This window comes from Mya arenaria, chromosome 6 (assembly GCF_026914265.1).
Source record: "Mya arenaria isolate MELC-2E11 chromosome 6, ASM2691426v1".
In the NCBI taxonomy this organism is placed as follows: Eukaryota; Metazoa; Mollusca; class Bivalvia; order Myida; family Myidae; genus Mya; species Mya arenaria.
Genome location: NC_069127.1, coordinates 14,785,747 through 14,801,162, shown reverse-complemented (window position 1 = coordinate 14,801,162; position 15,416 = coordinate 14,785,747). Strand labels below are relative to the sequence as shown.

The window sequence follows — 15,416 nt, the reverse complement described above, 5'->3', positions numbered from 1 at the left end:
CTTGGGTTTTTGTTTTCGACATGGACAATACACATGGAATCTTGGATGATTAAACCTTTGTCAGACATCGGGTTTAAATTCAAACGCCCTCTATACATGCACCCGACAGACTTCCGGCCATCTGACTGTAGTACCGCATACTAGTTTAGTAGGATCCTGTTCGTATATCATATTACGATATGGGTTGAGCTTTTTTTGGATGAACACATTTTCCAAGCAATATTTGGAGTACGGCAGTTAAATCTACGAAAGAGTTGAAAAAGCTACATGCCACATAGTTGGCAAGGTCAGCGATACTGAAAACAAAAAGGACAGCCTTGGAAGTCTTGAAATTACTTACTTTGGAGCTATGATCATACAGGGCAGCGTTCTATGCCCAACATAGACCTGTCATGTATACGTTATCGATGCTGCCCTAGAGAATACCGCCTTTTCCCGGTGAAACAGTAAATATTGACCTCGTTAAAATTGATTCCAACTGTTATTTTTCAACATTTTCAATTTACCCTGAGGACATTTCAGTGTTAAATTTTGATTTAAACAGTTACTGAAAACTAATCAATATTAGCATGTTATCATTAATAGGGTAATTTCATTTTAAAATTATCGTTAGAGATCGGCTGTCCGTAGAAGAAAAAAACCCATCTAGGTGTCTCTGGAAAGAGCCAGCGAATTCCGCAAGCTTAATGTCAAGATTATTTACGCATAATGCCAAGTCCGAGCTAGAACTAACAACTTCCTTTACTTTTTTATCAAGAACTTAAGATGCATATTATCCACTGACCTGAGATTTACAGAATACTTCCAGGTTTTAGAGACACAACTGATTCTTTTGTAAGTATAATACCAATGTTAGAATATCGATTTGGACCATTAATATGAGCGAGAGATGGAATCAGTGAGGTCTCGATTACAATTCAAGCGCGTTAACAATCGAGGACGGATTTTCAAAATACGAAATACAAGCTACTGACGACATATGCCTTCCAAAAACAAGTATTTGAAAGTAAATACAAACCACTATTTTAAATCGGAATGCGTGGAATAAAAATCGACATTTTCAATTAATAAATTCAAAGAAGCATGGCCATAGAATTGAATAAGTTTCATATTGAATACCATCCTTTTTAGGGGCAACTTTTCACGCGATGGAGTGTCATTTAATAACGGTTGGGGTAAGTATATAACGTTAAAAATGGGGGCAATATTCAATGGGTTCAGAAGGTACAGAAGGTCGCGGGTTCAAAATTCATATGGTCATACCAAAAGATGATAAAATACGGTACCAGTAGCCCACAAGCTTTGCGCTCGCCATCGTCGATTCGAGCGGGTATTACTTATGTCGGGAAATGTGTACTCGGAACTGGTTTAAAACCAGGAAAGTTTACCGGTGCTTTGCATCGAGCACGTTTAAGAACCAAGAGGTATTTTCGCAAAGAGCTAGGCTATCGTACCCGGACCTCCTTGGATCTCTGTTTATTTAAAACTAGCTTCTGGATTTGACTGGAAATTGCAGTCACTGCCATCTCATTTCACTAACACAATTTAAGTCATGATGGCGTAACGGTGCGGTCAATACATAGTGAATCCAATGGGCGCGGTTAGACATTCATTACCTCTAAGAACAAAATATATAAACGCGTAGTGTATAAGCATTTGATAACGTACCCACAACGAATCGAATTTTTTCACTAAAACCATGTTTACATAATAGTGGCCTACATGACAACATCGAGAAAAAATATATTTTAGTTGCTTATCCAATTTTGAGTCTTATTGAACGGTATATTATTTAGTGTGTTCACTCTTGGTTTATGCCGTCACATTTGGATATCGCCTTAAGTAAAAAAGCGGCCCGACTCGAAAAAGAAATCGCTGTAAGATCTATATTTTCCTATGAGATTTAACGCAACATAGCACAGTCTTAGGGGAAGAGTGTGCACTTCTCTCAGTTATTGAGATATATGTTGTTCATTTCATAGTTCAGTACAAAATGGGATTGCAATCACACTAAACAGTGTTTGCATTGTAAACTCAAGTTTTGGGCGATCAGTTTATATCCACAGATTAAAAAGGTAGATATGAGGCTCCATTGATATAGAAATATGTAAAAGTTATGTTTTGCTATCGGCACAATTAAAATGTATTTAAACGAAAACAGCGAATGCGTTGTGTGCATGTCCGATTTTAGGGCAATTACTCAGAGGTGATGGCGCTGGACCAGATCCAAGAGTAGGGCGTCACCGGAAGTGCCAGCGAAGGCAGCGCATCAGGCGCCGCTTGGCGACCTCTACAACACGGCGGGCAGTTATTGGAGCCATTAACATTTTTATGCGCTGAGATTGCTTCAACGCGTCTTACTTCACCAAACAAATCAGTGACATGAGATGGTAGTCGTTCCACTCATTTGTACAACAACAGTGCAAATGAGTGGAAAATCGATGTAAACAGTGAGTAATTGAATTTGAAATAAAGATTTATACGAGTAAACTAAATCAAAAACCGGGAAATGTAGTTGGTTGACTATACGTTTGTTGTTAGAAAATATATAGGTTCTAGATAAAAATCAAAATCTAATCATTTATTACTTGCATACCTGGCTAGAACTTCATGCTAAAAACGTAGAAATCTGGATTTTCGTGAAACGTGTTATCGTACCGTAGGTTTCAGCAATTCCTTGTACACATTTGTAGCTTTAAATACCAAAGGTTGCTTTTTTACACATTTAAGAACTCAGTAAGCTCTAGTTGGTGCTCTAGGTGAGATTTTGTGAACGCTGTGGTGACAATTCATTGTAATGGTGCTCATGCATTGCTCATTGCAATTTAAATACTACGATATTTTCATACCAAATGTCGTTTTATATATATATGTTATTAATAATATTCACTGAAATGAAAGGCAATACAATTTATACTCGATAGTTTATATAACAGAGACTATTGACACCAAGGAAAGTGCTAATGTGTATATCGGAGAAATGCTGTACAGGCCGCGCATAGAAAGTAGATCTTTGCGTGTGGGTCTGCCATGGATACTAAATCAACCAAGTAATGATATTGTCGTCGTCGAAGCGCGTCTTGCAGTAGACGAAGAACTGCTCTATGATCAGTTCACATCTTATTTATCCCATAGACGTGAGATTCAACATAGTAACTATAACAAGAAATAATGCATGAGTTGTTCAATAAAGGAATGAATTGCAGGAGTGATGTCATTATCGGGGTATGAACGCAATCGGGCTGGTAAAAGTGTGTTGAGTCCACGTGTACTTTGACCAGCCTAATTACGTTCATATCCCCGATAATGATATCAATCCCGCAATTCATTACATATATTGACACCATTTTTCATTTCATTCAAGAAAACCTTACAGTAATCCTTTCTAACCTATTCCGTAAATAGAATGACCCTTCTGTAACCGGAAACGTTTTATCAAAAGATGTCATAATATCAATGGAAAAGATCAACCCCTTTTTTAAACGTTACATTGAAACACTTATGGCGACAATTCCAAAAACAAATGAATTATATTTAACGGGACCTGCTGACACTCTACAAATAATAACAAGATCAACTGATCAAAAATATACATTTATCAGTGTAAGGAACGCATGGGGCAACTACATTTGAGCACCGCCATTGAATGATAAGCTCTTTTTTAACCGCAATTTGTTGGATTCTTCAATGTTTCTTGTTTGTGATTTTGTTATTTGTCTTTTGCGTTTACCCAGTGCCATTAAACCGGGTTTATGTTTAAACTGTTTTGCTACTGAGCTTGTTTCTGAAGCTTTTCACATAAAATTTGGTAGGTGGACCAGAATATTGAGGTACATTCAACGGTTGGACGAACAGAGATATTGTATGTTTCTGTCTTGGCTTCATATAAGCTTGATTGTATGTTCCACATAACGAATGACATTTTTGAGTTTGCTATTTTATAATGATCTTTTTAGGCTCTTTGTTATTTTAATGGTAATCGGCGTTTCCTGCGTGTCCATTGGATTAGGTTTTCAAGTTTTTCGCATAAATATTGCAATAGTTTGCGTGGACTTCTTGGAGATATCGTTTATATACGCCAGGAAGTGTTAGGACCCCAATTCGCTGCTTACATAAGACTCGTTCATGAAAAGAAACTCATCCCTTCACAAAAGCCACAGGATGAATTTAAGAATTTCAACTGGATTAATATGAGTATTTATTGTGTTTTGTCAAACACCACAACAGAACGAACGCAAGGCTTAACAATAAAGTCAATGAAGGCATGTTTGTCTCGGTGAGCTCGGACGCTTTGATATCTGGGGTCAACAACTAGGTCACTTGGTGAAAAAATATAAGCGTATCACTTCAAATGCCTCATTGCTTGCTCATTTTCAAAGACTTTTGTTCAGAATGTTTGCCTTGCATGATTTTTATAAATGGTATTTACCTGAAGAAATCTCAATCACACCCTACAACCAGGACCTTATATAATTAATTGCAGTACACAGGCAAATGACATAAAATCTGTAAGGTGCATTTATAATGGATATTTAAACCCAACGTCTAACAATATTTCGTAATCTAAGATTTAATGTTTTCGTTACACGTCGAAAACAGAAAACGAAGATAAATGTATATGATTTATTCACACACGAAACAAGCATTCAACATTCGTTCACAGATTTTGCCTAAAATACAAAAAACAAACAAACAAACACACAAACTTATGTTTGCATTCAATAAACATACGCGCAAGTATTAACAAATAAAGAAAATAACACTGAGTTGAGATAGCATAATAAATAGTCAAGCAATATTATATATATAAGCATGATCACAAACCATATGTAATTGATGAATTTCACATACACGAATGGAATTTTTGTTGCAAATGGAAATCAAACCTGCTTAAAATTAAGGCATCTGCGTTTATGATCATTTAAGTAAACAATAATATATCCTGCTCAAAAATAAGGCATCATGATATGTTAGTACTTAAGATCAACAATTAATGTGTGTCCAGTCATATGACAGAATACAGTTCATATTATTATTTGAACTGTTAAACACATTTAGTCAAATCGTTACCCTTAATAAGCAGCATTTAAATAAACGAAGTAATCATTCCATATCTAAAATTATTTAATATATGTTTAAAGTGTTATATATTGTTAAAGGGCATCCGTCCAATGCAAAACACTGGGTAATCCCTTGGTACGTAAACACAATGTGTAATTAAAACATGCGATTATGCATTTAAAAATTAAAGATTATACAACCAAAAAATACTTTTAACAAATATACGTTCAATGTTAACATACATCATTAAATAGATTAACATAATATATAATTAATATAGTATTATATATGAATACAAGCGGGCCAAGATGGGCCTATATCGCTCACCTGATTTGACAAATGGTTCTAAACGTATTGATTGGGCATTTACAAACATTATGATAAAAGGATGACATAAGGAACATGTGTGAACATATTTTAAAATTGAATGAATGGTTTCTGAAGAGCAGGTTTTTAATGTTTGCAATATCGAGATACAGTGAGAACTAGCCCCTCACTTGGAGTTTTAATGAATCACAATCGGGTAAATGGATTATGGCCTTCTTAGAATAATTTCTGTGAATTTATTTCGAAATCGGTCCAACAATTTCTTAAGAGAAGAATTTCAAATTTTTCGATATATTTATATAGTAAAAGGTAGACCCGTCCCAGGCAGCCACAGGGGTGAAGGCATTTGATAGAAGGTCACCTAAAGAACATTCCTGTGAAATTATTGTTAAATCAGTCCAGCGGATTCAAAGTAGAAGATTTTCTTATAAACATATATTTAAAAAATAGCCCCGGCTCCTGGTGGCCATGTTTGTTTTTACGAATGAACACGGAGTGAAGAAATTTGATTCAGGGTCATCTAAGAAATATTTCTGTATTTTTTTTGAAAATCGGACCAACACAGCAAATCAGCACATGTTCATGTGAGCTAAAAACATACATTGGCAACAGTGTAAAAGTGAACAATAACGATATGCAAGTAACATATTAGAAAACATATCAAGTAAACATACACACACATAAATGCATACCACTTTTATTAGGACTTGCAGAATATTATAGTGCGAAAGTCAAACAAATACAAATCACAGTCTGATTTTTACCTGCAACCTAACGGCTTCTCCCACTATTTATCATATGACAAGCAGGTTTGCATACATTTTCGTTTTTCTACATATTTTAAAAAATACACAATTTTACACAACACTGGGGAATCATTACAATTTCACATAACACAAAACAGAATTATTTATAAACCAATTTTAATAATATAAATATCAAGAAATCGAACATACATATGAAATTTAAAAAAGTCAACACTGCTTTAATGCAAAGTTCATAAAAAAAACAGCACATTTAATATATATTTCATCTATAGAGTAACCATTAAGCAAAATGACAACAGTAAAACCAGGTTATCAACTGACCGCAAATGACCGCTATTCAGGGAAATTATACAAAATGGGCAGCAACAAAAAGAAACATACAGAAAACAGTATCAAAAATATTTGCCATGAAACAATGAAAAGAAACATACTTTTGATCAAGAAATAAAGGAATGTACATTCATATAAAGCATATCGTTATGGCTTGTGGAATAAAAACATCCATGTTCAACTTTCATACAAATATACAGGTATTTATATACAGCAAAACAACAACTAACATAAAACATACTTCATACAAGAAATACTCGTAAGTAAACCTATACACTATTTACAAAAGTATCTTCCAAATTCAAATCTATGGATTCTCGTTTTTATATAAAATAGGAACGAAAATAGAACGCCAATACTTCTCTTTAACACAAGACTCAACGTTATGCTTTAAGTTAGCAACGAAGTTCAATGAGACAAAAAACCCCAGATGATATCATAATTATAAGCTAATAGACACTCAATTCATTCAACAGTCAATTTTATGGCATGCACATTATACTTAACTATCTGGATAACTGAAAACAATGAATATTAAACATTTTTAAAAGTTTATGCCTCTAACTGGGGTTTTCATTTAATCACTAGCGTCATATAAGGCACACACACACATTTGTCTTTGATCGGTAATGTTCTATACGCAACTTGTTCTCACTATATTTATCAACGTCGATTTCGTCCAATTTTCTTTCGAAGCGTCGTATATCCCATAATCCACGTACACACGCTATGTTTAAATCGGATTTCCTGTGGAAATTCCACTAAAACTGCCGTGTCTAGGCATGGAGTTTCCATTAATTCTACAAAGGCTAGAAGCTCTTCACCAAGCCTGAAAAACGAAGATAATGTTAAAAAGTAGCAGTTAATAGTATTATTATTATATATTAAAGACATAATATTGTATATTTAATATAAATCTTACAGAGTTGCATTTGGGGACACCGATAAATATCATGAACACGAGTATGTCTAGGGTCATCGTCGGATACCCCTGATACACACTACGCTTTGCTTCGATGTGTACCGTGGGCATTTTGGCTATGAAAATCTCGTAATAATGAATATTTAATGAGGCAGTTTCATTGGTTCCGCAAAGTACCAGATGCGTTACGGTTGAAAAATAGGCGATTGCTCGAGTTGAAACGGATCCGCCGTCTCAGTATTTGGAAATGCCACACGGCCACGGACACTGTAGAGTTCTTGAACAATATTTGAGTGTAACATGCGAATTCATTAGAAGAAGAGTTGTCTCTCCTGCCTCATGCATATTCATTAAAACGAGATTTTGTCAGTCAATTGTCCCATAGTATGTATGAAGTGTAACGGAAGAAAGTACCGTGGTTGCCAACAATGGACAATGGACTAGGGTATACCATGCCTTACAGAGTCATTTTATATGACTCATGTATAAGCGATATCTCAAATTGTACATGTGTTTATTCAATCGTTATGCCTATCGTAGAAGAGGAAATCATTTGTATAATGCATATGATAATATAGTAATATTTCACCATAAACATTGTCTTGCAAAGTTTAACAATCCATTGAATATATGTGAACGTTTAGGTTGCATAAAGCTGTATGCCTTTTAAATAATTTGCTCACGAATCAGTTGTGCATATTGACGCAGCCTTGCCATCATTATATTATAAACATGGAAAATAAATCATTCACATTTGTTTTACTTAAACGTAGACAATTATATTCCTTAACAATTAAGTATGCTGACCGGCAATTTCATTGGCTGGATATTAAGTTACATTCTTATAACAAATAATGGATAATTGCTTGTTTCGGTGTAAGATAGCATTTTATTATACATTCCATTGGTTTGTCGAGACTTATCACTCAAATACGTTTATTTATAAGAATTATTTTTCGATTTTTCACTGTTTAAATTTTAGCCCGCACTCACTTCCACATCAATCTTTAGCGCGCAGATGACTGGGAACCATTTCAACTTCATTTCCAGATGACATTACGTTTGCATACAATTAAGCGTGAATTTTGGAAAATCTACAATTAACTGTTCTTTTAAATTATTTTTTTCTGAAATATAATAAACATAAAAACTGTTTGTTTCAGATTGATACGTGTGCGGAGTGTACCGAGCGGCTGTACACTATTTTATCAAACTTATGGCAGAACCCTTCTATAAATGACAAAAAAATAAACTTTATCCTCAAGGTAACTTAACCTTTTGATTGTGTACACATGATTTTGATAAAGCTCCAAATTAATAATCACTAAATAATTTCCTTGTGGCTACATGCCTACGATCGACTTATTTACAAATGATTTACAAACTTTCAAAATCTACTGCTATGCCGATGCTCTCGACAGAAAACTGGGCTTTCTTGAATAAAACACAGAGTTGTAATTTTTAATTATAAAATACCAGATAGCCGAGCTTTCTTGGTATATACATAAAATACGATTACTTTCTTTCTTTACGTCTGCAAGCACTTTAGCTATAAACACGCTTCAACTGCATCAAACAGGAAAGCAGAATGGTAGTTGAAGATTTAACTTACTATGCCTCACAGGATAGCCGGGCTTTCCAGAAAGGGTATCACGACTTAAATTGTGTTTTAAAAGCCATAAGTGACATGAGATAGAAGTGACAGCAATTCGCAGTCAAATCCAGACATTGGAAGACTTGAAGAAACAAGAGATCCGGGTGCGATAGCCTACCTCTTTGCGAAGAGACCTCTTGGTTCTTTAACTTGCTCGGTGTAAATCACCGATACACGGGCTACAACTTTCCTGGGTTGAACCAGTACTGAGTACACCACTTTTCCAAGTACTACCCTTTAAATGCCGAGCGCCAGGCAAGGGAGCTACTTGTACCAGCTTTTAACGTCTTTCGGTATGACGCGGCCCGGGATCGAACCCACTACCTCCCGCTCCGTCGGCGGACGCCTTAACCACAAGGCTACGGAGACGGTTAATGACAACAATTATCAAAAAACTCGGCCTTATATACGCCGTGAAAAGCGTTCGAGCAATGCAATGCTTTTATTGGTTATTCAAACTGATCGTCGATTGGTTGAAAACCAAGCACTTTGATTGGTCGCGATCAGCATTTTGATTGGACAAAATAATTCTTATATAAATCTCTTTCAAAGATGATTCTGGCTTGCGACATTCACTATGCATTTTAACATAAATTTACCAATCATTTATACTTTTATCAAAGTATTTCAGTCCTTTATATGTTTCCTTTATATAAAATAATAACGCTATTACACGGATGCGGTCAAATTCGTCACAAAAGTAACATCGCAATATAATACATCTCGTGAACACACATAGGAAATATTTCATTCGTGGCTACGCTTCTGGTGCTCGCTCTGTTCAATATTTTCCTAGCTTACATTGAAACAAGCAATTATCCCCTACATACTTCACAGACTTAAACAATTTTAGTTCATGCTGATAATTTATCAAAATGAATAAAAATTCGATATTGAATTTAAAAAGCGCGCCAAATTTAGTCCAATTACATCGTACCCTTTTCTTCAAAGCACTGTGTGAGATAACGTTTACGAAGCAAGGGCATTTTAAGTCGATAAACTTACTGTTTAGGGTAATTATATCATGATATATCCAACCTTTCTTTTTTCAATTAACAACTGAAAAGTATGAGATAATTATATTTAAGGAAAACGATATCAAACCTGTTCTCAGTAGTGTCAATGTAATCCTCATCATTGGTTTCTTCCTGTCTGGAAATCCGTAAGAGCATAAATTCATGCAATAATTCCAGAATGCCCGATAGATTATCAACACTCAGGTCTTTCATGTAGCAACCGAGTGATTCCTCTAGCTCTTCGGACAATTCTTCATGGTACGGCTCCATCAGAGTCTCAAACACTTCCTGTAAGATATATTGGTGATCCTCATTTTACTTAAGTAGACATTAACAAAACAGATGAAAAATAAGATAAAGTCACTAAATTGTTATTTTTGAGTTTTCCGATTTAGGCACAAAACGGTGCAGTCATAGTAATTCCTCCTGTTACAACTGGTACACAATCAAATATTGGGATACCTCCTTGTCAACTATTAAACCTACAATCAGCTTATTAAACAAAAAACGTTTTAAAGTAGACAAATAATGTTTCATTATTAAACTCCAAGATGAAGATGGATCAAACAAATGATAGTACATCTACATATGTAGAAATGTTCAAATTTGAAAAATTCCAGGCAACTAAATCCAAAGTGAATGTTGCAATCTCAGAGGCGATCAAACTTGTGCAATAAATTATGGCGATTAGATTTGGCAAACATTGGAAAAAATGATTGATTAAGGGAGCAAACATTATGAAATTAAAGGGCACCTTATTTGCGATAGTGAATGAGGTTGGTTATAAACAAAATTGGAGAAATTATGGATTTAAACATGACAACAATTCGTACAAATTGGATAAAAAGTAAATTTAGTCAAAGTTTGGCAATCTATAGTTATAACATAACTCTGGAATAACTAATTTGACCTGCTTGTCTTAAAACGCTTGAGGTATTATCTCCAATAACATTGTTATCATCCCATTTACTGAAGCTTACAGTGTGCGAAATTAACCTTTTTTACCTGGTAGCCAATGGGGCTACAGACTTTGAGATTTCTGTAGCCCAAGCCAGATTTCCATAGCCCACCGGTAATAAGAAAAACGCATCTTGAGTACCTTATATGGTTAAAAACAAGGAATGATATGACAACTGTACAATATCTTATTATATTTTGTATAAAATGCAAGTATGGTGGTTGTGTGGTCCTGTGTTGCCAGGGGGCAGGGGGGCTGGTGGTGGTTCGATGGGGGGGGGGGGGGGGGGGGGCGGGCTGGTTCTGTCAAGGCAGTTGGATTGTTGATGAAGGGGGAGGATGGAAGTCCTGTCAACATGTGCTGCTGGTGGCATTAGTGACAGGATTTTATAAACACCTATTTCATAATTTTCGGTGACTAAATAATCCAAGTTTATTTAAAAAAAAAACACACAACAAAAACAACATCCAAACTTGTATATCTCACGAAAACAAAAAAAAGTATTGACAGTCCGAAATATGATTTCTATCTATCTATCTCTGTTTAATGCCAACTCCTCTTCCGAGTGTTACTGACATTTTCCGTCAAAATAATTATTTTCAAGCAGTATATAGCGTATAATTGCTTGACAAGGGAGATTACTGCAACAGAAAATATCTATAACAATGAGAGATTATCCGGAAGTCGGTCAACGGTGTCGAGGTAAACATTTACCCGACAATTTTTTTGAACCAACAAGCCCGATGATTTCATCGCCAGTCGGGCTTCCTTAAAGGATTTTTTCGTAGCCTGGGTCAATTTTTCGTCGCCACGGGCGATCGGGCTACCGTTAATTTCGCACACTGAGCTAAGACGATATATGATCGAGTTTTGATTTTGCGAAATCTTTGGTTTTATGAAAACCCTAAAATAAAGCTGCTCTTATCCAGCAATAAAGGGAGAGAGGATATAAGGATTTTTTCAAACAATTTCACACAATTTGAAGCCACAACCCAAGAATGAATAGTGTGACAGTATATAAATAATGCTTATACACATAGATACGTGTGGTGAAAATTGGTTACCAAATGCTTTAGTTTAAGAGAGGACATGCAACTTGTGACGCCGCACCTGGCGCCTGATTCTTTATGTCTGACATGCTATGCAAAATACATAAAAAAACAGTCATTCAAAAAGTGTACCTGTTTTGAATGTAAATTGTCGACCATAAACTTGGACTTCAAATGTGACAATAGTAACCACAGAGACTTGGCATGCTGGAACTCACATGACTGTCGAGCCTAGAACAATAGATATAGTGGTCATAATGATGTTTAAATAGACTTAACAAATAAACCATTTCGTATTGTTATTTTAATAATTATGTAAATTTAGAGTCATCGAAAATAAGACTTTGGATCAACAAATCAAAATCTTTATTCTGCTACACGTACTTGCAGCACAGCTTGTAAAAACCTAATATGTAAAATTCAACAAGCTCAGCAAACATTTTACAAGTACATTGTTGCAACAAATTCTTATTTGTACCATATTCCATTCCTCTTGTGTACCCTTCTCACCCAACAGGGTGTTGGTTTGAGACCACCAAGGGCATGTTTTCTATGCATCTCAAAAATGACACAAGTTCGACAGTAGTTGTTTTTATCCAGTAAGCAAACATCAGCATGTTTCCTATCAGCCTACAGAGCTAGCTCAGTTCATAAACGTATTAAATGTTGAACAGAAAGGGACAAACCTTCCGACTTGTCATTGCCTGCTCAATCTGTAATGTCTCCACAATGAAGGCATTCAGATTTTCAGACTGTTTTCCGCCTGTAGTTTTGAGGAAACCGATGGCTATGTCGAGGGTGTCAAGAAATAGACACACGTCTGGTAGACTCTTTATCTCGTCGCATATCTGTATCTTTACAGCTGGTCCAAGTGTTTGCTGAGAAATTGGTGTATGGATAAAACAATATACATACTATCGAAACTCTTGATATACTAGTGCATGACATGTTTAAGATAAAGGGGAATTGATCTAAATAAGAGTCACTTCATGTCAGATATTTGAAACAACACACAAGGTATAATAAAAAATAACGCGAACTTTCTCAACCCTGCGTAGTACTTGTAGTATGCACTTATAGTAAAGATATATTGCACATTGAAGCATAATGTTTTCACTACATGTTGAGCAATTTACATACTTCTAACATCATCCCTTTAAAGTTGCATTCATTTAAATACACAGCCCGGCGAACAGTAGTTCAAAAATCAGGACGTTTTGAAAATTTAGCATATTTCTAGTGTCATGCGCAATAATATCGAAACATTTCCTACACAATTAATATGGATTTTACAAAAGTATTATCTTAATTTTAGCATTAACTTAATTAACAAGAGAAGTTATAAGCCTATACGTCGCTTTGCCGATGAGGCATATAATTGCATAACATGCATTATTGATCTTATACGTGCATGTCAAAACAGGGGCTATAACTGGTATGTTCTGAGGATTATATAGAGTTAACTAACATAGTTGTCAAACGTCCTTGGACACTAAGGTGAAGTATTATGTACGTCATTTTTGAAATACATTGTATGATAAATGCCCCAACATGCCTCAACTAAGTCCATTAAAAACCATACCTTGTATTAAGAATAATGAAGAATTGTCGTACTTAACTGTCTGAAAGCCTTGCTTATTTGTTTTTTTTAGATAGGGTCATTAGCACCGAAAATTTTAACGTGATGATATAGAGTTGTTAAGCTGAATTGTCTGATGGCACTGAACAATTGTTCGAAGTATCAAGTGAATTGAACACACTTTATAAATCAATGAAGGGCCATAAATCGTATATAGGTTAATATAGTAAATCTTTAACCAAATTCCCTAAGTCAATCAAGAACCATGTTTTAGGATCAAATAATGTAATCTAACTCAATTGTCTGATGTCCCTGAGCGACACTGTGAATTCTAACGTCAGCTGAACAACTGAATGGAATGTTAAAGAGATAGGCGTAAAAATCCCAACTTGCGCTAAAACCTTAAAACTTAAGGTCAATCAAGGGGCCATACTTTGAAGAAGAAATCAAATAGAGCTGTCTTACTTAATTATCTGGCGGCCCTGAACAACTGTGTAAAATATCAAGTCAATTGAACGAATGGTTTATAAGGTTTGAATGAAAAATTGCCAGACACTGATGCCAGCGCTGGGGTGAGTATAAATGTCCTCTTTAATCACCAAAAAAACTAACTAAGACGGCAGCAATACCATATGAACATTACCGTTGTTGCTCTACACTACACCGAAAGAGTAACACAATCATGTTTGAGTAGTAAAATGATTAAATACAATGAAAACTGTTTGTTACCTGTTGAATTTTTTCATCCAACTGTTCGAATACTGCACCATTTGTGAACTTTGTCCGATATACCATTTGGTCAATCTAAACAGAAAAAAATATGTCTGACTAGTTTATTTACTTCCATGGCCAAAGTTAACTGCAAAAAATATAATTCAACAAATCACTAAGATGTACTATTGTGTTTTACAACAGTTACTATAAAAGCAATTATAAACAAACCAATTAATATTTACAAATTAAATTTACGTTATTACGTTTATTGTGCTCTAATCATTCTAGATGAAAATATACCTTTAAGTAATGTCCCATGTCAATTCTGGATTTTGAGAAGAGAAACCTATCGATGATCTGCCGTTCGAGCCCAACAAAGTCGTACTCTTTCTTTATACCCTGACCCATCTCAAACGTGTACTGGCAGCTTGCCAGCAGGAGGGGTAGAATATCTTGCTCGTGATTGTAGCTGATCAGATGTGCAGACGTTATCTCTCGTGGGGTCACTGTCTGGATGGAAGTACTTCTTCTTTTGAAATAGATTAATAGGTTTACGTAAATATTTATGTGAAAGGTCTCATGAACGTCATGCTTTGCGTCACAATACAGTCTTTCTATTGAGTTGGCTTTAATATCGAACCAGTAGTGTCCATCTGCGGTACAAGAGGTCACCAGAATGAGTGTATAATTTCTAAGCATGCATACATGTAAATAGCTATTCAAAAGGATATGTATGTGTTCAAAATAAAAGCAGATTTGTGGTATAGAGTATTATTAAGTTTCTATCTATTGTATATGTTTACAATAGCTGCAAACAATTACCTATCAGATTCCTTCATATAGCTATCCAAAAATTCGTTTTGTTTTCTGAACAACAAATCCAGCATTGCATATGAGCCAAGTCCACTTCCGGTGGTTGTGGGAAGAAAAACTGACAAAGGCGTTTCCATGGAAACTGGTGCATCACACTGATTCTTTGGAACAACAATGCTTTCAAATTGTGTTGTGCATACTGCAACAAACAGGAAACATTTAAAAC

General features: G+C 35.2%; 1 protein-coding gene across 5 annotated transcripts in view; it reads right to left on the bottom strand.

Annotated features, from left to right (window-relative positions):
* Nucleotides 1–4,609: 4,609 nt before the first annotated feature.
* Nucleotides 4,610–15,416, bottom strand: part of LOC128237283 (E3 ubiquitin-protein ligase rnf213-alpha-like) — a 108,161-nt gene continuing 97,354 nt past the window's right edge. For 4 of the 5 annotated variants that reach the window (XM_052952653.1, XM_052952655.1, XM_052952657.1 and 1 more), the window contains 7 exons: nt 15,200–15,389; nt 14,678–14,906; nt 14,393–14,467; nt 12,771–12,962; nt 12,217–12,315; nt 10,166–10,365; nt 4,610–7,314 (listed from right to left, as the gene is read on the bottom strand). In XM_052952653.1, the coding sequence (XP_052808613.1) occupies nt 7,149–7,314; nt 10,166–10,365; nt 12,217–12,315; nt 12,771–12,962; nt 14,393–14,467; nt 14,678–14,906; nt 15,200–15,389 (1,151 nt within the window). In that variant the 3' untranslated portion in view covers nt 4,610–7,148. The remainder of the gene's footprint in view (nt 7,315–10,165; nt 10,366–12,216; nt 12,316–12,770; nt 12,963–14,392; nt 14,468–14,677; nt 14,907–15,199; nt 15,390–15,416) is intronic. The other variant, XM_052952654.1, reaches the window with a different exon arrangement.